Source organism: Hemicordylus capensis, chromosome 1 (genome assembly GCF_027244095.1).
Source record: "Hemicordylus capensis ecotype Gifberg chromosome 1, rHemCap1.1.pri, whole genome shotgun sequence".
In the NCBI taxonomy this organism is placed as follows: domain Eukaryota; kingdom Metazoa; phylum Chordata; class Lepidosauria; order Squamata; family Cordylidae; genus Hemicordylus; species Hemicordylus capensis.
In genome coordinates this window covers 79,380,109-79,405,326 of record NC_069657.1, presented here as the reverse complement: position 1 = coordinate 79,405,326, position 25,218 = coordinate 79,380,109, and the positions used below count along the sequence as shown (strand labels likewise).

Here is a 25,218-nt window from a genome sequence, read left to right as displayed (position 1 = left end):
TCTTTACTGTTTTAGTGGTGTGTTTTAATTGTAAACTGCCCTGAGCCATTTTGGAAGGTCGGTATACAAATAAAATAAATAAATAAATAATAAAATAAAATAAAATATAAAATAAATAAAATAAAATAAATTTTTAAAAAATTATACAGTAATAACCCAGTAGGCAAATTCAGCATGGTTATGCAAAATGAGCTTATTTGGATTTATTATCGCTTTGGCCCAAGTTATTATCGCTTTGGCCCAAGAAAGAATGAAGAGCTTCGACTCCTAAATATGCCAAGACCATAACATAGTCTGCAGCAGGAGATGCTTTTTCTTTGCTTTTAATGAATCCCAGCTGGCTTTCCTGTTCCTTCCTCAGTTGCACCATAGGTCACAAAACATACACAAGAACAAGTGATTCAATCTCATAGCACATCTAGTCTGAAACTGCCAAAGCTCTGGCAGGATGACACGCCAGTATTTCAACACTGCCATGTCTTTTGTTTTCTACTCCTCTCCAAACTACCACCCATCCCCTTTCTTTTTTCACCTCATCTCACAATGCTGTGGGCTTTCCAAGATGCCTGAATTCTGTATTCTTCAGGATACTCGACCTCCTACACAGGAATCAATTGAATTTTGTGTTGTTTTTATTAGCCATTGTACTATATGTGACGCATAGTGATACAAGACAATGGATGTACTACTGTGCAGTTAAGATTAGTTGGCAGAGTGGAGGGGAGAGGGAGAGAGTAGGAGGATTCTTCAGGTAACTAGACAGGTTAGGGAAGGGGTGAAAGAGGAGAAAGAGACTGTGGGTTTGTCATTTCTTGGTCCTACAGTAGGAGAAACAGAAGAGGCTGGAGGCTGTGTCTGCTTCACGGCCTTGAATGAAATAGCAGAGGCAGAAGACTGGCTCACTCAAACACATTTAGAAAAATAAAGTTGTTCTTCCCAGCTAAGGAGCATATATAATTTCTAGGCAGGAAGATAAATTCTGTATTTATTTATTTATTTATTTTAAGATTCCACAAACCCTTCCCTTTATCTCCTGCATTAACCTCCTCCAACCACACTGCTTCATCATACAACATTATTCTTGGATTTGTATCCACAAACAGTGGGTTGGTGGCTTTTTAAAAAAATCAACAGTGATTTATTTGTTAATAATATAATTTCTGTATGTTGCAAAGTGCTTCACAACCTTGATTGTGCATTTCCTTACAAGTAGCAAGAAAGATTCCATTATATAGATATGGAACTGAACCCCAAAGGATGCGTGGTCTTGAGCTATTAAGTGTCCATACTGTCTCCAATGCTTTTTAACTTCTACATTTTAACTTCTAATTGTAAACCGCTCTGAGCCATTTTGGAAGGGCGGTATATAAATCAAATAAATAAATCAAATAAATAAATAAATACATGAAACTGCTGGGAAAGATCATCAGGATATTTGGTGTAGGGTGTTATCAGTATGCTGATGACACCCAAATCTATTTCTCTATGTCAACATCATTGGGAGAAGGCATAACCTCCCTAAATGCCTGCCTGCCTGCCTGGAGGCAGTGATGGGTTGGATGAGGATAACACAGACAGATTCGTCCATCTAGATAAGATGGACGTACTTATTGTGTGGGGTTGGAACTCAAGAGACAATTTTTATCTGCTGGTTCTAGATGGGGTCACATTTCCCCAGAAGGAGCAATATGCAGTCTGGGGGTGCTTCTGGATCCAAACCTCTCCCTGGTGTCTCAGGATGAGGTGGTAGTCAGAGGAGCTTTCTATCAGCTTCAGCTGATATGCCAGCTGCGTCCGTTTCTTGAGATAAATGAGCTCAGGACAGTGGTAAATATGCTGGTAACCTCCAGGCTAAACTACTGCAAGGTGCTCTATGTGGGACTGCCTTTGTACATAGTCTGTAAACTGCAGTTGGTACAGAATGCAGCAGACAGGTTGGTCTCTGGGTCATTTCTGAGAGACCATATTACTCTTATAGTAAAAAAAGGTACACTGGCTACCAATAGGTTTCCGGGGAAAATAAAGGTGCTGGTTGTAACTTATAAAGCCCTAAACAGCTTATGCCCTGGGTATTTAAAAGAACGTCTTCTTCGCCATGAGCCCCACTGCCCATTGAGATCAACAGGAAATGTTCGTTTGCAGGAAAGGTTCGTTTGCAGTTGCCACCAGCTTGCCTGGGGGCTACACAGGGACAGGCTTTCTCTGTTGCCACCCTGAGGCTCTGGAATGCACTCCTTGTTGAAATAAGAGCCTCCCCATCTCTGGCAACTTTCTACAAGTTACTAATGAGTTATTTTTTCACTCAGGCTTTTTAGCCTGAGTATAGTTTTAAATTGTTTTACAGTTTTTATTTTTAATCTGTTTTACATTGTTGTAAACCACCCAGAGATGGAAGTTTGGGGCGGTCTTCAAATTAGATTAAAAATAAATAAATAAGTGAGATAATTTTAACCAAAGGGCAATTCTGCACTATCCATTTGTTAAGTGTATTTTTGTTACCCATTTTTTGCACATGCTCCATAATCTTTCCTTGAGGTTGTGCTTGTTTTGTGTGGGAACTGGCTGACATGATGAAGAAAAATACTCAAAGCAGTACCACTGAAATTAAAAGTAGTCCCAATTGAAATTTCAATTGTACTACTTTGAGTAATTTTCCTCATCATGCCAGCCACTGTACTGTATTTCCCTTGATCGGGATTCACTTCACTTTGCATCTGGGAATATACATGTCTCCCAGACAGCACAACTATTACTGTTATTATCACAATGCAGAATGTGGTTGCACAGGTGACATGGGAGCTACTAGATATCTCATGATCATGGACCTGGGCAGGAAGGTGCGCGGGGAGGAAGGCTTCAGAAGCTTACCTCCAATGCAGATGACCAGGTCCCAGTTGCTGGGTCAGCACATTAGATGCCCAATCTGCTGCTGCCCCAGGCTGTGTGGAGGTGCAGGGGCCCAGGATGTATCGTCCCAATCCCCAGAAATCCCACAATGCAGCATGTGAGTGCCCGGTGCATTGTGGGTATTCTCCTGGCGATGAGCAGGCACCCCTCAGTGCTTCCACACCAGCCGAAAGCAGTTGGCACTGACACACAGTCAGTTAAGCAGGGGTGAGGGAGCACTCATTCCCTTAACCTCGTTTAACGGGGGGCTTCATAGCCGGGTCTGTTGCCAAGGCCTGGCAGGAGCCACATGGATCCCGCCAGTTCTCATGGGCAGCCAAGCCCGGGCTTGGCTGCCTTAGCCCTGTCTTGGCTGCTCGTAAGAATAGCCTCATTATCTACAAGAGTCATGATCACTGATGCTCAACACAGCTCCCTGGATCATGCCATGCTATTTTATGAACTTCCTTTAAAGAAAACTTTTGTGGGTTTTTTAAAAAAAACTATTTTATCAATGGCTTCTCTGCTGTACAAATCCAGCACAAGAACATGCAACCTAGTTAAGAAGCAGAGGCAGGGGAGTGGGGGAAAGTGTAAGCTGCTCTCCAGCAACAAAGCTCTTTTACCTTTGCCCTTCCTCTACATTATGTAGGGATGGATTACTGCATGATAGGCTTTGGATTATGAGTTTGTATCATACTCTGGACAAAATGTGGTTGGGGCACAACTTTTCTGATCACACAGATCCAAACCCATCTAACAGCAGTGGGTCTACATAATTATATGTGGGCCTTGCACACATGTGCAAGTAAGACTCTAGAATTGAAATTCTGAATACAACCTGGAAGTTATCTGGCAACAGGCAGGATATTGAACAGCAATCAGCATTACAGGACTCTGAACAAGGTACAAGATTCGTCAACAGTATGAAAGAATAATTCTAAGACCTGGAATTAAAAGTGTTCTTTTGCAGCAATTAAGAGTATGAATATCTTCTAAACTCTCCCCACCGCAACTGTGGATTTCAGGTGGAGAGGGATAAAAAGAGGTGACTGCTTGCAATGTTGCTGAGGTGCAGTTCCCAGGGTGGAAGTACATGTACCGCCAAATTCAAAATCTATTTTTCCTCTTTTGCCAAGTTTCAGATTTCCCATACAGGGTTATGAGACAGGTTTTTAAAGATCTGTCTATAGAGGTAGTATTAGCTTAAACATTCTTACAGTACCATAGTAATGAGCATCTGCTTAGATTATAGCCAGTAAACAGCTTTTCCAAACTCATTATAGATGAGGGTTGGAGGAAATCCTGAAACAAAGCTTTATCTTGTGCCACTAACAAATATGTCAGCCAGTGGCTGTATCTCACTTAAGACAGCAATAAAGGTGCAGTGAAGGATGTTATTGCTTGAAGGGAGAGTTACTAGCATGGTGGGTCTTCAGTTTAGTTTTACAGAGTTTATGGACTGCAACATTTACATGGCAGGCAAGTATGTGCATTTTAAAACTTAGTTTCAGTCTATTGAGCTAGGACCAGGGAGACCCGAGTTCAAATCCCCATTCAGCCATGAAACTAGCTGGGTGACTCTGGGCCAGTCACTTCTCTCTCAGCCTAACCTACTTCACAGGGTTGTTGTGAAAGAGAAACTCAAGTATATCGTACACCGCTCTGGGCTCCTTGGAGGAAGAGCAGGATATAAATGTAAAAATAATAATAACAATAATAATAAAAAATTTCTGAACGCAATAAGATATAACTATATGCCAACATTGTAAATATAAGATTGCCTGTTCTTACTTTGTGGCAAGGAAATGGAAGTTGACCCCACTGCCTTTGATTGCACCTGCTTAAATCCTACAGCCAAATTCCAACACTTGCACAGATAATCAGATAATTCAAGCAGATGAAATACTTCTAAAAGCTGAAGGCAAATGAATCAGAGATTGAAACAAATCTCAGACCTTGGGGGGGGGGGGCAGTGTTCCCTCTAAGGCGTGCGCACGTGCATGCGCTCACACATTTTTTTTACGTCCGCTCGGTTAATATTAGATCCTGCTCATGTTGAATCAAGAAGGCCCCACTCTGAATGCACATGTGCACACATTGCCTGCATACTGCCGCCCTTGATACTGCCAATGAAAAAAATTAGAGAGAATACGGGTGGGGGGTGGGGATTAAAGCAGAAAATGCTCAATCCAAGGGAAAAAATGGTAACAACAAAAACTCTATCTCACCTTCAAGTTTGCCAGCACTATGATGTCAGCTCTTGGCTTCGCACCAGTGCTGAGCATGACTTGTTTCATCCCATTGCTCAATATTCCAGGAACAGGAAACACCACCAAGCCATATCCTCATGATAGGCTGTATCCAACTGGGAGCAAGGGAGGAAAAAATACCCAGCTTCCTCTTGAATTAAGATGCTTTATCGCTAGTTGAGTGCTTTCCTGACTAGCATGATTTTACTGCTCATGCTTCCATGATGAGCAGAAGCCTGGGCATTTTTCTCCAACAGATAAGAAGCGGGGGGATGAAACCGCATGGCTGGGAGTGAAAGGCAGAAGTGAGGTGGCTGTGTATTGTATGAGCATGAGAGAAGAGATTGGATGATGAGAGACTAGGAGAAATGAAGTGAGACAGCATGAGGTAGAGGGAACCGGAGAAAATATAAGGAGTGAGTCTGAGAGAGGGAGGAAAGGATAAAAGGGAGATGATAATAAGGTGCAGAGGCGGTGAAGTTTCAGAGGTCCCTACTTGTAGGCTCTGCATTGCCACACTGAGCTAGGCTATGTCTCTAGCTACCAGATAGAGAAACTGGAGTCTGACGCCTGCTCTCCAAAACTGAATGTCTAGAAGTAATTTGTTCCTAAAACAGAAATGGCTGCAAATGCTTAAAACATCTACTTAAACATTGTGCAGACTTCCCAGGACACAGCCTCTGCAAGCTAGTAATTTCTGTTCTCTTGCTCCCAGTAAGTATTTTCCCTTTATTTTTACCCCACCTTTTGGTCAAAGGTCAAAATAAGTCTCCTACATACAACCTGGCAGAGAAGCTTTTGTAAGGTATAAGAGAGTTGATTCTTTTTCTCCCCCCCCCCCCGCCCCGCTTTCAGACCACCAACTACCACAAATGCATAAGCACGGTAGCCTAGTAATGCCCTGTCCCATAGTCAAAAGACCCCAAGGCGAGGCAGTGAGGACTACAGAACCCTGGAGAGCTCCAAGTGATCAAGGGCCAGAGGTGAATGAGGCCTTAAATACCTCCAGGCTCAGATTACCCCTCCCAGGCTCTGCCTCCCTGCCCAGCAAGCAGAGAGTTAAAGGGGCAGTCCTCTGACCCAAACTGTTCTCTGTTCTATCAAGTCCCTCCTGTCCTGGCCTATTACTAGCACTGGTGTACAGGCTTGGGGACATGTGAGGTACATCTGTAAAAGAAGCTAGTTTATTGTGGGGTTTGAGCTCAATAAGACTCCATTGACAAACTCCAGTCTGGTATCAGGGCTTGGGACTGGGATTGGGTCTGAAGGTGGCTCTTCTGTTTTAACTGCTCCTCCCTCTTCCAATTCTGTACTACTGCTCAGGACAGGGGTCATGACAAATAACCATTTTGGACATGAGAGGAGAGCTAGTCTTGTGGTAGCAAGCATGACTTGTCCCCTTAGCTAAGCAGGGTCCACCCTGGTTGCATATGAAAGGGAGACTTGATGTGTGAGCACTGCAAGATAGTCCCCTCAGGGGATGGAGCCGCTCTGGGAAGAGCAGAAGGTTTCAAGTTCCCTCCCTGGCTTCTCCAAGACAGGGCTGAGAGAGATTCCTGCCTGCAACCTTGGAGAAGCCGCTGCCAGTCTGTGAAGACAATACTGAGCTAGATAGACCAATGGTCTGACTCAGTATATGGCAGCTTCCTATGTTCCTACAACTTATTGGCATGAGAGGGGTGAGGCAGGGCTTGACAGCACACTCTCATGGTACCTTGGTCCATGCTCACTATAACACCCTTGGATTGAGAAGGCAAACCCAAACCAGAAGGGAAGCACCACATTAACAACAGAAAGGAAAAGGAGGAATCGTGCAAGGATGATTTACTGAAAAAACTAAGTCCCAAGGCATTTCGAGGTGAAGTACCTCTTCTTCCGGGAAAAATCTTCATATAACAGAATGCAAAGCTTCCCACAGACTGCTGACTGGCAGCATCCTTGCACCATTCCTGCTTTCCCTTTCCTTGGGTTGAGAAGAAACAGAAAAGAAGTTAAATGTGGAAGCCACACCGCACCTAATGACAGAACCTTTTCAAAACTACATCCCACTGAAGTGGTCTGTGGTTGCAGCAAGGGACGTAGGCCAGTCAGAACAGTAGCCCCATCGCTAAGAGTCAGCTGTCAGCAACAGCAACCCTGCAATATGGCAAGAAACTGACACAAAACAGGAAAAACACTTCTTTGCTGCTCAGTAGGGAGCTAAGAGGCCCACCTGGCTTCAGGCCCTGCCACAAACATGCTATTTTCCTGCACTGTTAGAATACAGGGGAGAGAGAGAGGAAAATCATAACAGGGAAATGCCTCCTTGCTAAGCTTATTAATACTTTCAACTGCAGCATCATTTGCTTGGCAAGCTTGGGTTGCTTCCCCTTCCCCCCTCTAAAGATTTTGTTGGACCCAGAATTTATCAGACACTATCAAAAGATTTAGTTCACCAGGTAGGAAACATGTTCAAGTAGTTTTACTGGGTCATGACCAGCTTTCTAGAGTTACGTCACAAATCAGGCTGGCAACACTGAAGAAAGTTACTTCTGCTTAATTAAGTAGGCCCCATTAGACTGGCTCACATGATCTGTTTCTTACCAAAGGTGATTTTTTAATTAATTAATTTTTTTGGCAAGTACTCATGTTGGAAAAGATCTACACTGAAAGTCTTGTCATACACCTTGCAGTTCTGCTGACAACTCGGGACTTGGCAAAGCTTAAAACACAGGCGTTCCAGGCACACACTGGCAATGCAACCAGTTACATGTCCAACCAATTCACATGAAAGCCAGTGTGGTGTAGTGGTTAGAGTGCTGGACTAGGACCAGGGAGACCCGAGTTCAAATCCCCATTCAGCCATGAAACTAGCTGGGTGACTCTGGGCCAGTCACTTCTCTCTCAGCCTAGCCTACTTCACAAGGTTGTTGTGAAAGAGAAACTTAAGTATGTAGTACACTGCTCTGGGCTCCTTGGAGGAAGAGCGGGATATAAAATGTAAATAAATAATAATGATGAATATTTCCACCAGAAGGCAATTGCCAAGGAGTTAATTCATGGCGAGAAAATGGATGTGCAAATCAGCCACTGGGAGGAGGATTTCACAAGCCAGCTATTTGCCAGCCTGCTTTACCTAACCTCATACAGGGGGCTATGGAACTAAGCTTTGAGATGAACTTGCCTGATATCATTCCTAGTGGAAAATCTCTCTCCTGCTTGTGCTATTTTATAAAATCTGATTGCACATGCTTTGCAGTTCAACCCATGGAATTCACAGGTGGGGGAAATCCCTGGAATCCGCTGGGGGAAACCCCTGTCACAAACCCTGCAGTCACTGCAAGTCTGTGTATGTGGTAATGACCTGGATAGACCAATGGCCTGATTCAGTATAAGGCAGCATCACATGTTCATATTAATGTGATGCCTGAGAAAATGTGCCATTTAACTGTGCAGCCCTCACTGCTAGATGGTGTCAACTTTATTTTGAAGCTGACGGCTCCCAGTCCCAGTCCCTTATCTAAAGGACAGTATAGCTTCCAGGACTAGACAAGTTAGGCATCCTTGAGTCATGAGTTGCCTGCAAGGCAGTACTGATATTGCTGCAGGGTGGATGCTACATTCCCTATGCAGTTGCTAGGTGAGTTATCCGGGTACAGTGTCATGGCTGGTGGGAAGCTGAGCAGTTTCTAGGGATCTGATAGTGGGTGTGCTGCAGTTTCTGTGTCTGACGCTCTTTTAATATTGTGACCATGGTGCTGTGGCAGCACTCGCTGAACACCAAATTTTCTGTGCAGATTTTATATGCTGTGCTACTTCACTGTGTTTTGCTGTGTGTGGTTTTTATGGTTTAGATTATATTTATTCTATTGTAAGGCACTCTGAGACTGAAGAGTGGGCTATTAAGTGCTGGCAATAAGCAAAAATTCACTAACCTGCAAAATGCAACAGCAATTCTGTGTGAAATTTTCCCCTACATGTTCTGTGGAGCAACACTCTCAAGGCAGCAGTTATTACTGTTTAATTTCTGTAGTTGCTGCAATCTAGCAGACATTGTGTGGGACTTGGAAGAGGGACACCTAGTTTCCAAACTCTGCTTGGCCTAGTTTCCAAGCTCTGCAACTTATGTTCCAACTTATGTTCCTCTCCTCCTCCGGGAGAGGAGAACTGGTCTTGTGGTAGCAAACATGACTTCTCCCCTTCGCTAAGCAGGGTCTGCCCTGGTTGCATATGAATGGGAGACATGCTGTGTGAGCATCCCCTCAGGGGATGAAGCCACTGGAAAGAGTATCTAGCTTCCAGGTTCCCTCCCTGGCATCTCCAAGATAGGACAAGATTTTTTTTTTTATAGGACAAGATTTTTTTTATTGAACCAACAAACTACCAAAGCGCATTGCAAAAGCACAATTATATACAAAGTGGTTGTTTGTACATCATATATTTACAAAGATTTACACACAAGGATTGGGAAACCCACAGGGTTATAGAGTATATGCCTGCAACCTTTGTGAAGACAATACTGAACTAGATAGATCAATGGTCTGGCTCAGTATATGGCAGCTTCCTATGTTTCGTTGGCTTTAAAAGGGGCTTAGACAAATTCACGGAGGACAGGTCAATCAATGGCTACTAGTCTGGTGGCTGTGGGCCATCTCCAGCCTCAGAGGCAAGATGCCTCTCAATACCAGCTGCAGGGGTGTGACAGCAAGAGAGAAGGCATGCTCTCAGCTCTTGCTTGGGGGCTTTCCAGAGGCATCTGGTGGGCCACTGTGTGAAACAGGATGCTGGATAGGCCCAGCAGGGCTGTTCTTATTTCCCTATGTTGAAGCCTAGGTTCCCAATCTATAATATACCATCATCACTGATCCATTTACCCACTTGTCGCTTTATGCACAAAGCACACACCTCACTGCACTACTACATTTTAAAAGGCAGAAATATTAAATAAAGAGCAGGCAGCCATATGTGCAATCGCAATCAACTGAAAATCTATGCTATCACATGTTTGAGATTCAAACAAATAGAAGTGTGGTTTCCTCACAGGGAGGGATAACTCCCAAAGTGCCACTAATCCTGAATGTCACATCCGTGCCACCATTGTTCCACAATCACAGAGGACAGCATAATGAAGGCAAGATGGCTCCATTGTGGTGGCAGCTGCTGATTGGACAGCAGCTTCTTATTTTTAAACTGTGTATCTTTGTTCTCCAAGTCTGTGAAGGTGGGAAAACAGAGGGACAGTAGGATCAGATGGAGATGAGAACATTCATTTTTGGAAAGTGAAATTATCTAGGGAAATCTGGTGGGAAATGCATCTAGAGAGAATATAGATACAGTATATATTTAGTGCATGTGGGGTGGTATATAGTCATATAAACATAAGAAAACCCCTGCCAGGCCAAACTAGCCTTGCATTCTATTTCCAACATCAGCCTGCCATATGACTCTGGAAGCTCAAAAGCAGGGTATTTTGAAAGCAGTTTGCCATGCAGCAGAAGGGCTGGAATCTGAGAAAAACATGGAACTAGTTTCATGATTTTTCAGATCCTGGATTTAGTCTTCAAGCAAGAGATTTGCTTAGTGTGCTTGAATATGGACAGAGAAAAACCAAATGGAACCTGATTAATTTCACAATTGCTCCCTTGCCTCCAAACATATATAATTCTGTAATACAAAAGGCATGTGGGCTGCATAAGTAAGGTTTGGGTCTATGCTTTCAGGTAGTATAAAGGCTCCTTTTTGTTGAAAACTAATATGTTTTAATTGTTCTAGCAATCAGTTAGCAAGTATCCTTGTTCTGGAAACATATAAACTATGGAATTAATAAGATAGCCTATGAATATGATAATATGATAGCCTATGATTATTTTCAAATAATTTTGATTTAAATCAGTCCACGCTGTGTATATGCATTGGTAGTAACCTCAGATGTCCACACAGCCACACTTTTCATTTGGCACGCCACAGTTTTATTTTTCCAAGGATGTCTGTACAAGATAACCCAGATTTTTCTTATAAAAGTCAGAGTCAATCTCTAGAATGTAGCAACAACCAAAACCAAAGAGCTCTGCTCTTGAAGCACAAGGATGAAAATATGTAGACGAGCAGTCCAGGTTCGAAAGGTCACGCAGCCTCTGATAACAGAACCTAAGTTCTAATGTTGTATTGCTCAAACAGACAACATCCAAAATTGGGGGGGGGGGGAGAAGAGGAGATCCTGTATCTTCTGAACTGGCTGGACATGAATAGGTGCTTCTTAATGTCAATGGAATGAATGTTTAGTAAGCTGTAGAGAATTTAGCTGCTGTTGTATAAGGTATTCCAAACGAATGGGATTCACAAGACTTGCTACCAGGTGAATGGCGGGGAAGGCTGCTTAAACTTACCTTCCCCACAGACGGCTGCTCCTCCATTGCTTGGCATGCTCACTGCACGCCCAGATGATCCTCTGCTGCCTCAGGGAGCATGGAGGGTCAGGGGCTGGGACATGTCCTCCCAGCTCCCGGAAATCCATAATGAACACTGTGGGAATCCCCGCAGTGACGGGCGGGCACCCACCACCATGCCAGCTAAAAGCAGCTGGTGCTACACATGATAAAAAGAACGGGACTAAGGGAGTGCTCGCTCCCTTAAGTTCATTTAGGAGGCAGGTTTCACAATGGGGTTAGGCAGCACTGGCCCGCTGGGGTTGGGCCTGATCATGGCGGCATACACACATAGCCTAACCCAGGCTGGGCGTCCCTAAGCCCAGTTTAGGCTGTGCATGAGAACAGCCTCAATGTGTTTGACAAAGGGTCATGGATTCAGTTTTAGCGGATTCTGGGGTCATTCACACAATCAAAAACTGTGTTCTACCCCGGTTTGGGAGGTGTGTGTGCTCCCAGTTTTCAGTTGTGTGGAAGCAAGTTTAGAGGAAAGCCTGGGTAGAAGTGATTGTCTGGAAGGCAAGATAGGAGGAAAAACCTGGGTAGCTTTTCTTCTTACCTTGCTTCCACACAATCACATCTACTCAGGTTTTCCTCCTACCTTGCTTCCACACAACTGAAAACTGGGAGCACACACAGCTCCCAAACCCGAGTAGAACACAGTTTTTGATTGTGTGAATAACCTCAATTAGTGCCTGTTATCTATATTAAATTCAGATTTAATTTAAATCAGATTATGGTGCCGCTAATTGACCATTTAAACATTAACTCATATTAATATGATCTATAAATTCACCAACCTACATTCCCTTTCTTTATAAAATCAGAATTTTACAATGAAATTTAAAGTGCACTTTATGTAAACCACTGCAGTCTTCCATATAATCACATGGTTGTAATATTAAAAGCTAACTTTAGGTAAAGTTAATGCCATCTATTTACAAAGCCATTTTTTTCACACTAAGAAAAATAAAATTGTCTTAAGTCTGTTTTCCCCAGCATGGAGGATCTAAAACAAAAAGCACCTCAACTCCCACCCAGCCCCCACCCTAGGGTGGTTAAAAACAAAGAAACAAACAGTAAATGCTGTGCCAGCCCTATAATCAACGCTTCTCAATACACAGCATTGCTAAGTATATGATATATCCCAAAGGGAAAGTTTGTACAGCTAAACGATACAGGACTTACAATATATGTCACTCTCCTAAAAGAGGCCATTGGCAGGAAAATAATTTGGATATTGAACACTTCCTTCAAAGGCTGTCGTCATTTATTTATTTATTTATTTATTTATATTTCTAGCCCACCCTATACCCAAAGTCTCAGAGCAGGTAACAATAAAACCAATATAAAACATAATAAAAATTCAGCATGATAAAATCAAAAATGCAGAAAAAAAATACAGTGCCTGAGAGGGGAAGAACCACGACATCTCTAGTTAAAGGCCAGGGTAAAGAGGTGTGTCTTCACCACTCTCCTGAATGTACACAGTGTCGGAGCTTGGTGCACCTCAGAGGGGAGGGCATTCCACAACCTAGGGGCCACCACAGAGAAAGCCCTCTCACGTGCCCCTACCCCTTCAACTGCTGACAATGCTGGCACCAGCAAGAGGGCCTCTCCTACAGATTTTAACTGACGGGCAGGTCTATATGGAAGGCGGCGTTCCTTCAGTTATTTGGGGCCCAGGTTGTTCAGGGCTTTATATGTCAGTGTTAAAACCTTCTATCGGGCTCAGTGGCAAATTGGCCACCAGGGCAGCTCCTTTAAGACCGGTGTGATGTGCATCTGGCCAGAAGTGCCCATCAGAAATCTTGCTGCTGCATTCTACACTAGTTGCAACCTCTGAACATCTTCAGAGGCAGCCCCACATAAAGCACATTACAATAGTCCAGTCTGAAGGTTACCAGAGCATGGATCACTATGGCCAGGCTAACTCGGTCCAGAAGTATGGGTAGTTTTCCTCTGCCATCATGGATAGTTTCCCCTTTAGAAATGGAAAATGACTGAGGGACATAAATGTTTGGTGTGGGGGGGGGATTATTTGGGGGGAGGAACCTGTGAAGAAAGAAAATTATTTTCAGTCCATATGGAGCAGAGGAAAGATAAATGGGTTTGAATGTTGCATACAAATACAAGAAAACCCCTGCTGGGTCAGATCAAGGCCTGCCCAGTCCTGCATTCCACTTCTAACCGCAGTGAGCCAGATACTTCCCAGCACCCAACAGCAGGGCTTGAAAATAATGGCATTTCCCAGGCATCTGTCCTGAGCATCTGCTCTCCAAAAGCATGCCACCTCAAAACCTGGAGGCTTCATTTAGCTATAACAGCTATTGATAATGCTACTTATCAGTTAACAGAGCCAGCATGGTATTGTGGTTAGAGTGCTGGACTAGGACCAGGGAGACCCGAGTTCAAATCCCCATTCAGCCATGACACTTGCTAGTGACTCTGGACTAGTCACTTCTCTCTCAGCCTAACCTATTGTATGTAGTACATCGCTCTGGGCTCCTTGGAGGAACAGCGGGATATAAAATGAAATAATAATAATAATTTCCATTACTGTGTCTAATAATTTAAGCCTCTTACACTACTATCATATCTTGTGGCAGTGAATTCCATACGTTAATTATGCATTGTGTAAAGAAGCAATGTGTGCAGCATTGCTCTGTGAGGCTGCCTGAATTCTGTTGTTGTATGGGGGGTTTTTTGTCTCTGCAAACATGGGAAGTGGGTGAAGCAGCAAAAAGCTGAAAATGTGGGTCAGTTTGTGGCTTTGGGCAAGTCACTTGCCTTTCATGCAATAGAGCCAGATGCTTGCTCCACTTCATTCAGGGGTGCAAGAGCAACAGGTGCAGGTAGGAGCTTTAGGCAGAGGCAAGGGAAAGTGAGATGGGAGTGGCTTGGCAGAACAGGCAGGACTTGAACCACTTTTTTGAAGCACCATTCATCTATGGTGTGCAATGGTGCGGTCTCAGTATTCCCAGGTCCAGCCATTGGTTCACTTACCCTGCTTGCCTGCCCACCTGCTGGAACAAGTGCTTCAGCACTGACTGAAGCATTAGTGACACCCAGGAAATACTACCATTTGCACAAAAGTTTGTATGAACTGTCCTCCAAGTCACGTTGACTCACATTCATAGCATGGTGACAATCCAGAAAAGTGCATGTGACAGATACAGGTTTACAGCCAGCCTTTGTTTGATTTTCAGCCCAGCAGTCAACTTTTTACCCCAATGCTTAACTGAAAGCAGTATGTGAAACTTGGATGGGTTTCAACAGTGGCTTTTGACTGCACCAATATCTTGTGTGAATTAGTAACATATTCATCGGACACACCCTATGAAATCTAGCACTCTAAAGAACAGTTCCACAGGGCACGTGTTTGGAATGTATGGATTAATTATACAAGATACACTCATTGGTGTATGCAAATGTAGGAAAGCCTCCCCTGTCTGAAAAATATAACACAAGGACTTACCTTCACTCTAAAATAATTTGCCTCTTTTGTTGTGATCCTTGTGAGAATTCATAACACAGGGTAAAGTAGTATTCGTCTGACACTTTAAGGTAATATGTAGGGTACTGTGCATTAAAATATCTTGTGTTACATGAGATGTTTGCAAAGCTGTTTGGGAAACTCCTAAGCATAATCCTTGCATAAAGATTCCCGTACCCATACCCCGCCCACACACACACACACACACACACACTATAACCCTTCACAACTTATGTTTCAAGTTCCACTTGATCTCTGTGGTGCTCCCTTAAGGTCATAAAGAGATTATTCTTTTGTTTAGCTAGTTTGCTTCACCTAGTAGTAAAAACATTCTTCTTGCAAACATAATTAACTTATGGGCAATGGCCAACATCCAGACTAAATTACTGATGAGCAGTCCCACTGAAATGAATGGAACGAGTTAGTCATGACTAATTATGAACTAATCATGAACTACTTCTGAGTAGCACGGTCTGGATGCCAGCCAAAGTATTCTTGTGTAATTTAGCAAACAAGAGTGAACACTTAACTGGTTATTTAAAAACTAGTGGATGTCTTTCCTTCAAGACTAATTTGTGTCACAACTTTAAATAAACCAGCACAACCAACCACAAGGGAGTTCACATTAAAAAATAATTTCAATTCTACAGAGGACACAGATTAAGTCATTGCACAGGACAACTTGAGACACTGCAGTATTATCTCAGTTCTGAGTCAGACTCATCCACATCAGACCACTGAGATGCTATATTTGGGTACAATTCTCTTAACAGGGTAGCTACCTGGCTTTCTGTTGATGAACCCAGAAGTATCTGGATGGTTTCAAAATTATCAGTTAGTTGTATGAGATTTTTGAGAGCATATACAGGTGTGCAATTAAGAGCAAATGGCTTTACAAACAGAAGATCCCAAGCGGGTCTGCAACATAGTGCAATGATATTAGTACAGCACTTATTCCAAGTTTTATTACATAACAATGAGAAACAGCAGTTAGCTCATTAAAGCTCTGCAAGGGTTGCTTTAGAAGGACAATGTTTACTTGAGACTGGTAGGTCAGGGGGTGGCTTGGAAGAGGGTCAAACAGTTCAACCAGGAGAAACTTCCAAAATATTTTGGTATTAAAAGAGAAAAGCACATTAATCCCATAACACAAGCCTCTTGTGGAAAGCACAGAAACTTCTGAAGGGTCAGAATTAGTTCTGTTCAGTATTCTTCCCTCACTCCTTTAAATGAATATCCATGCTAGGATGAGCTTTGAAAGCTTCCTAAAGAGACCATGTCTACAGGACATCCAACACAGAGCCTCTTGTGTGAATACAAGTGGGGGGGGAATCACACTTTTCCAAACAGTAGCAGGAGCTCTAATTTTGAAACATTAGAGCCCAGGATGCTAAAGAGAATGACACAGTCGTACATACTTAGGTGAGGGTGGCGAGATGCAAGCCTGTGGTTTCTTACTTCTGTGACAAGGCTAACACATAATGTTTACTATTTCCTCTCTGCCCAAGATCTCAGGGCCATTTTAAAATGTTCTGTTAGCTTCCCTGTACACATCTGGTCTGGTGGGTGGGTGGGAGACAGTAAGCAGAAACATTTGCATGGCAGTTTTAAAGTGGAATAGGTGTGCCCTCCATATGCACCGGTGGCTTCAACGCATGTTGCCTGACTCACCAGTGATGAGGGTGACTGTGGGCCTCGTCTGCATGACAGTAGCCACACTTTCAGCCCATGAAAAACCACATCACTTTGTCTCACTTCCTACACAAAAATACTGAAGGGAGAACTACTGGCACAGAAAGCTCTAAGTGAGTTTCAACTTCGAAGTGACACTTATTCTGACAGATTTCCATACTTAATGAATACCCCCATGATGCATAGTTGTTAAAAGACTGTAAACCTTAATTGCAACAGCTCTGATCTTGAAAGGAGTTATTTGCACAAGCATATCCAGTGCAAGCTGCCCGGGTGAAGTACAAAGCTAGAACACTGCTCTGGACACATGGATAAGGGCCCACATACCTTCTCCTATGTATGGCTGTTTGCCCTGCTGAGCAAACACTGCCATGAAAGCAAACTGCTGAAACCAGCATGCTGCACAGAGAGCAGCCAAATTCCTATCAGATACAACTCTGTGGATTAACTGGCTAGGACGGAGCTACAATTTAATTTAAGGCCCACACATACTTAAAGATAGTTGATGAATAATGAGGCACAGATCTTCTAGTGCCAGGGTGGCCAACCTTGCCAGCTGTTGTTAGACTACAGCTCCCATCATCCCCAGCCACAGTTTTTTGTGGCTGGCGGTGAGGGGAACAGATGCTTGTTCCACTTCATTCAGGGGTGCAGAGAGCAACAGGTGCAGGCCGTGCCTTCCCAGTGGATCCTCAGTTTTGGAATACTCTCCCCAGAGACACTTGGCAGGCACCTATTTCATACCTTTTGGTGCCAGGTGAAGACAGTTTTATTCTCCCAAACTGTTAATGGACTATTATATCCCTGCTGTGTTTAAACTTATCAGCTGCAGTGGCTCAGCAGGGAAGCAGCTTGCCTAGAGTGCAAGAGGCGGTTAGTTCAAATCCCTGCCGGTGTGCTTTCCAGACCGTGCCTAGTAAATACATTTGTAGCCACCTATATGGGGCAGCAACAATATAGGGAGGTGCTGAAAGGCATCATCTCACACTGCGTGGGAGGCGGCGCTGGTAAATCACTCCTGTATTTTACCAAGAAAATCACATTCAGGAGTTGACATCGACTCGATGGCACAATGTCTAAACTTATTCATCCACAAAGCTGAAAGCATAGTTTAACGTTATAAGCTATAAACCTTGGGCTCATGCACTCCCTCCTCGCTTTCTACTCCCTCCTTGCTTTCTACAAACGGAAGTACTTTTTCACACAATGCATAATCCCCTTGTAGAATTCTCTGCCACAAGATGTGGTGACAGCCAACAACTTGGATGGCTTGAAGAGGGGTTTGGATAACTTCATGGAGGAGAGGTCTATCAACGGCTACTAGTCCAAGGGCTGTGGGCCACCTCCAGCCTCAAAGGCAGGATGCCTCTGAGTACCAGTTGCAGGGGAGTAAGAGCAGGAGAGAGGGCATGCCCTCAACTCCTGCCTGTGGCTTCCAGCAGCATCTGGTGGGCCACTGTGCGAAACAGGATGCTGGACTAGATGGGCCTTGGGCCTGATCCAGCAGGGCTTTACTTATGTACTTTTCTCTGTTTTGAACCTGTTGTACAATCATGGTTTGCAGGCAATATGGTTTGTGCAAGCCATAATCTCCCAAATCCATATGAATAAACTGTAGTTTGCTAGTAAACCAGAAATGGTTGTGTTCAATCACCACATGCAAGCAGGAGGAGTGGGAAAGAGGAATGGGTATGCGAGTCTAAGGTTCATAATGCTGAAGTACAGTTTAGTACTTAGCTGATTAAGTCTCTCTTTATTGTTGCTTGTTACTGTTGTTTAATTATTTTTAATACTGTGTTGTTTTAATGTTAATGCTATTTTTTTAAAGTATCAGCTCCTTTGGAAGCCTCTGCTGAACGTTGCGATAGAAATTTTAAAAATTAATATAGTTTTGACCCTAGTATTGCATTTTCTTGCTCCATTCCATCTTGAGTTTCTGATGACGATAGCAATATTAATTGAATGGGGATGCAGTAATATGGGAGTGGATCCAAAAAAATCTGGGGTCTTCTGCCAATGGGCAAGTTAACACAAAACAGGGAGGCAGAAAGGGTGGCCAGCAATTTCTTACCTGGAACTGAAACCTGCAAACTGGGATAGGTTGAGCATATACAAAATATATATGTTTATATTAAATGTTTTTAATGAACCTGTTATGCTGACCAACCAACCTGGAAGTTTCACCCTTCAAAAAGTGAGTAATGGGGGTGAAGGGAGAGTTACAAGAAAAAAATTATTACTCTCCACCTCCAACAAAAGTTGTTTTTAAATCTAAATGCTGCTGATTTTACACAAAGTCATAAAAGTGCAGTGGCTTAAGAGTGATGGGAGGATCCTGCAAGAAGAAAGAGATATTTTATATCACAGTGGAGTAATTTCCTGCCACACCTTTCCCTTCAAGATTAGGACTGTGTTTCTCAAACTATGAAATCACACCCCTTTCTAAACTTACTAGATCTTTATTTACGATAAAAGCTTATATCCTGCCTTTCTTATATATAAAAGTTCAAGGCAGCTTACAGAAGTCAATTAAAATGGCACTAAGAACTCATCAAAACATGACACAGGCAACTTCTTTGCCCCCTCCCTGCTCATCCATCATGTTCCACACTTCTTCTTCCCCACCCACTTAGCTCTTCCCCTTGCTAACTGAGCAAAGAGGCAATTCTCTTTATTTAGCAGGAGGAGAGCAACTGGCCCTATCTGTCTCCAGCACAGCATCCCTCCAGTGACTGTTGCTGGTGTCTGTCTTATGTTTCTTTTGTTAGATTGTGAGCCCTTTGGGACAGGGAGCCATTTTATTTATTTTTATCTATGTAAACTGCTTTGCGAACTTTTGTTGAAAAGCGGTATATAAATATCTGTCATATTCATAGCTCTCACACAAGCTACTTCCCTCCCTGCAAAACTTCTCTCCGCAGCTCCTACACTTTCCTTTCCAACTCATTAGATTTCTAGCTCAAAGTCATTGGGCCAGCATCAGTCAAGGACCCATGACAGCACTCCTCTTATCCAGAAAACCCAAAATGTGGTCATCATGACCCAAAATTTGGGAAATCTTGAACTCTTGACTTTTCACAGGCCTATTATTTCAAGTAAGACATGCAGAATTATTTGCAGCCTTCCCTATACAAGTAGGCCCTGCAGTTTGAGAAATACTGGGTTACACAGAGACACCAAACAGAATTCCAGACCACTGATCCAAATACCAGTTTGGTCCAAAGCACTCTTCCCTCTAAGGCGTTTGCACATGCACGCACTCACAAGTTTTCGGATGTCCGCTCAATTCATTGTAGATCCCGCTCAGGTTGAATAAGGAAGGTCCCATTCTGAATGCTGGTGCACGCACACTGCCTTGATACTGCCGCCCAGAACAAAACTCATTCCGCACAGAGATGGAAAAAATCAGAGGGACCACTGGTCCAAGGGACAGTGAGAAATGGGCCTGTGAAGCTTGACTGAAATCTCAACGCAGCCATGGACTCAATGACTGAGGCTGTTCTCGTGAGCAAGTCTGGCTGCCTGTGAGAACTGCCAGGTCCGCATGGATCCCGGCAGTACTGCGGCGCCAAACCCAGCCCTGAAGCCTGGCTCTTAGCCAAGGTTAAAGGTGCAAATGCGCCCTTAGCCTTGCTCCCAGACTATTTGTAGCTCACGCTGACATAGAGATGGGAGCCTAGAGCACCCATCCCCTGTGGGAATTCCCCAGTGCACGACGCTTGGTGTGCAGTGTACTGTGGGATACCTGGAGGCCGGGACAATGCCCATCCACCCTGCTCCGCGCTGCATGGAGCAGAAGGGATCGCGTGGGAGCGTGGAGTGCACTCCCACCAGGCTACAAATGCTTGTCTGGGGGAAAGGCCACCCACCCAGTCGGTCGGTCAGGTGAATGGCCCCCATAGCTCTCAGGAGTCTCTTGGTTCTCTGTGTTTGTTTGTTTAAGGGCTTTTACCTTATAAGGCTGCTAAAAGAAGATGGACCAGGGGGATGCATGGGGATGTGGCAAGCCATGCCATGCCCAATGGCGGGACCAGAGGGGGAGACCACCGGCCGGGAGGAGGCGGTGGCGAGAAATAATGGCGGAGACTGGCGGCGGACAGCAGCCCCACGAGGGAGCCCGGTGGTGGCACATCCTGGCAGAGGAGGCGGGTGGGCAGAAATGGCGGGGAGGGAGGGAGGGAGCTCGGCGGGGAGAGAAAGCACTGCCAGGGGGCAGGGAGGGAAAGCGGCCGGTGGTGGGAGGAGGACGGGAACCTCTAGAACAACGGGGAACGGACTGGGGCGGAAGGGAGGGGGAAGCGGTGGGGAGAGAAAGCGGCGGAGCCCGGCTGGGCAAAGACAAACTAGCAGCGCAGGTGCTATGCTCTGGGTCTGATAGTAGTTCAGGAAGTGCTGCTACATGCCCTGACTTTTAGGGGGAAGGTGGGGTGCAAATTCCAATATGTTTTCCACCAGTAGTTTTTTTTTTTATTAGCCTCGTAGTCTTTGACACACATGAGAATTTGATTTAAAAGAATGTATTCATCAGATCTTCTCATCAGGGGATGGCATACAGGGAACATATATCTGCAATGATGCATAAGTTGCATTGGTTGTCAGTTGGTTTCTAGACCCAGTTTAAGATGGTGGTTTAGGGATGTGGCTGTAGTTCAGTGCTAAAGTGTCTGCTTTGCATGCAGAAGGTCCCAGGTTCAATCCCTGGCATCTCCAGATAGGGCTGGGAGAGACTGCCACCTGAAACCTTGGAGAGCTGTGTTAGTGTAGACAATACTGAACTAGATGGACCAATGGTCTGACTCAGCATAAGTCAGCTTCCTATGTTACTAACCTTTAAAACTTAGGATCACCATGTTATTAAGCAATGTTCCCACTGTTATGAAAAGCCACTTCACCTCTAAAGCATGTGCATGCACACAAGTTTTTGATGTGTGCTCAGTTAATTTTAGATCCCAATCAGGTTGAATTAGGAAGCTCTTACTTTGAATTTATGTGCACACACATTGCCTTGATACTGCCTCCCAGAACAAAACTCATTCCACACACATGAAAAAAATCAGAGGGTACACAGATTCTAAGCAAGTTTACACAAAGAAAATCCCACTGAGTTGGGCTTACCCTCTAGGAAGTATGTTTAGGACTGCAGCTCTACACGGGTGAGCTCAGCATTAATGGAGCAATTTCCCCCAATATGGGCCTGTCCACCCAATATGTGTGATGGATGAAGCCCTGCTTAGGGGTTCCCTCACTATGGAAGACTAAAATGACAGGACAGTGCAGGGTCTTCTCTGCAGGGCCCCAATTCACTTAAACTCATTCTTGCAATCTTCCGTGGGGGGGGGGGTAATTAAAATTACCTAGAAACCTGCTTTGAATGTTCTTGATATTTTATCTTGCAATTATTAACTTTTGTGATATCAATTTTTATGGGGGGAATTAAAATATTGTCTTTGGATGCTAGTAGGCATGTTATTAATTGTTTTGAAATAGTAAAAATAAATGGTATATAATAAATGAGGGACAAATCCCTTTGCACTATTCATGGGATAGCACAGGACCCACAGAATTTCTCACTTTACGGTATAAAGAAAGTTTATTAATCAGGACACCTTGTTATCCTAAAAATAGATAAGAATGGAGGGTCATCTGCCAATAGTTACACTGAGACAGATGTGGGGGGGGGATTCCTCAGAAGCTACTGCTGGTAGATCCCCCTGGGCCAGCAATTTAACATTCTCACCACATGGATTAGGAATTAAATTACCATTCCTTTCCTCTTTGTTGTCATGCCAAGGTCACCCACCACAAACTCCATTCTCCAATAAGTACCCTTGTTTTCATGGTTTATTTCTCTTGCCTTTATTGTCTCTATGAAGCCTTTTCAAGCTAGGATGCATACCATTGACAGGAGTTCTTTAATTAACTTCGCCTCCACTGAAAACACATCATTTAAAGTATCTACACATCTTTTTAAAACTAGGCAAAAGGAACCACAGAGTATGCTTTAATTAGCACACTCTTCCAACTGATATATTCCCAACTCCATTCAGAGATCTTTGCAACAAAATCAAACACAAATTAGTTTAAAAAGTATGGCTACATTGTATCCCCTTCATCCTCCAGCCACCAACAACTCAGTCCTCTTTATATGGCAGGGCGGTGACAGAACTTAAGAAGAAGATGCAGCAGCCATGCTCTCCACTGACCTCTACGTGCCACATTGCGAGGAGGCAACTTTGCCAAACGTTCTTCCCTCCTCTTTCTAACTGTCTGACAAATGACTAAAGGGAAATGTTTAAGGGCTTAGGATTCCAGAATGAGCTAATACAGGATGCCTTTGGTTGGGTGGTGGGGAGGTAAAGAAGCTAGAACGCCTCCTAACTTCCCTCCCCCGCCTCCTTACATTTAAAAATGGGATGAATGTTACCATTTTTGGACATGAGCTTTGCACAAGCCCAGCCCTAAACCGCACCATTCAAAACTGAAGTGAGCCATCATCCTGCTGGTGAAGGGATATTTGTGGGATGGCTCAGGGAGGGGAGAACCTGGCTTTTCCTCCAGTCTGAACCAAAAGGGAGCCACTCAGTCAATCGATCTGATCCGGTTTCTCAGAATCCTGGAAATAACTTATAGCTGGGATGGGGGGGGGGTGGTGTCACCATGTTGCTGGCGAAAGAGCCGGATCTCCTGGGTTCCTCCACGTAAACTTTAGTTTTCTCTCTGTTTTCTGCCTAGATCAGCCACTGTAAAATCCCTATCTAAAGCAACTTTCCTTGGCGAGTAACTTTTCCTTGGAAGAGGAAGTTGCTGCAGTTTATAAGGGCATTTCCAGCAGGCACACGTTACCTGCACACCTCCCTCACCTCTGGGCACAGCCCTGCTACAGACTGCCGGGGAGGGGGGGAGGCTTCCCTTTATGCGGGCAGCAGCAGCAGGAGGTGTAGGGTGTGCAAACTGCAGCCACTTCCCTGTTTGAGCAGCCCCTTCGAGAAGGTGGCTTTTGTGGGTTGCATTGCGAAACGCCAAGGGGGCCAGCTTGTCTCCCGGCGCTGGTAGGAAAAAACATCTGTTGCTTTGGAGGAGGAGGAGGTGGCGGCGGAGAAGGCAACTCCGGGGCTGCTCAATTGAGCAACACAAACGGCTCCCTTTCTCTACCTTCCAACACACTTTCAGCACAAGATTTCAGCAACTGCAGCCCCCTCCCCGCCGCCGCAGCCCGCCTCCCCACGCACGTCACCTCCGTTCCCTTCTCCAGCAATCAAATATTTGCCTGCATTTGACAAGTAGAAAATGAATTTAAAAAAAAAAAAAGGTTACACACAAACTAGCCACGATCTCACAAAACTGTCTGTTCCTAAGCAGATTTGTCACCGACTAACTAACCAATTCCGTAACTTCAATCAATGCTGCTGCATAATTGTTTTTTAAGAGGAGAGGAGAGGAGGTATTACTACATTAAGGTACAAGTATCGGGCACAGCTAGCGAGGCGCCACCGTCCACGCATGGCATTAATTCTGTGCAAGACCCGAGGCGGGGGTGGGGGGAGAAGAGGATTTCCCGCGGAGACAAATCCTTAGCCTAGTTTGGTTCACTGTTGCCATCACCACAGCTCTGCCTGATGGAGAAACAGCAGCGTTGAGAAGAGGGTGGGTGGGGGGATTATTTAATGAGATACCAACGAGAGAGCGTTGCAGGCAGCAATAGGCAGCTTTCTGTAGGAAAAGTCCCTCACAACCATCAGCACCGCTAGCAGCAGCTGTAGTGCTCTGGAGCGACAGCCTGGGAGTTCGTGGTGGTGCTGGCGGTGGGGAATAAGCAGCCACGGCTCGAGGGAAAGAAACATGTGCAGATTCGCACCACACACGGATCTCCGCGACACGGTGTCCAACGAGATGCTTAGCCCCCTCCTCCCTCCACGCTGTTAAATGCTTCATCTAATGGAGTTGCTGCAGGCAGCCTCCAGCAGCAATACCTTCCCACGCCCTGTGATCGGAGGAAGGTGAGCTCCAGGTTACCTTTCTCTGCTGCTTTTCCCAAGCTGGATCCAAAAGTAGATCCCTGTCCCAGTCGTCCTCGGGCTGCATATAGTCATTGGTTTGTTGAGAGTCATAATGATCCATCCTGGCGAGGCTCGCTTGTGTGCGCTTTGGTTTTGCTTCCTGAGGCTTTCCCTTCCCCGTAGCGCGGCTGGTCTCGAAAGCTCCCTGCTGAAGCACAGCTACCGTGGAGCAAAGCGGGAGAGAGTGTGGAGAAGGCAGCTCCCACTGCCAGATCGCAACCTAATCTTTGCACACACGCACCGAAAAGGGACGGGGGAGCAGCGAGCGAGGGAGAAGCCAGCCCTGCCTCCGAATTGACCTCATTGGCTAAGCGGAGTAGCCCAAAGTTCATTTTCGAGGGCCACCGTGACCCCCATTGAGGCTGGCGAGTGTCAATCGCAACTTCCAGCAGCGCTTATAGGTTGATTTAAGAGCGCTCCCCCCGCCCAGT

General features: G+C 44.7%; 1 protein-coding gene across 6 annotated transcripts in view; it reads right to left on the bottom strand.

Annotated features, from left to right (window-relative positions):
- ACTN1 (actinin alpha 1) overlaps positions 1 to 25,082 on the bottom strand; it is a 147,568-nt gene extending 122,486 nt beyond the window's left edge. For 2 of the 6 annotated variants that reach the window (XM_053262872.1, XM_053262908.1), the window contains exon 1: positions 24,744 to 25,082. In XM_053262872.1, the coding sequence (XP_053118847.1) occupies positions 24,744 to 24,848 (105 nt within the window). In that variant the 5' untranslated portion in view covers positions 24,849 to 25,082. The remainder of the gene's footprint in view (positions 1 to 24,743) is intronic. The other 4 variants (XM_053262864.1, XM_053262899.1, XM_053262880.1 and 1 more) reach the window with 2 other exon arrangements.
- Between the last annotated feature and the right edge of the window lie 136 nt (positions 25,083 to 25,218).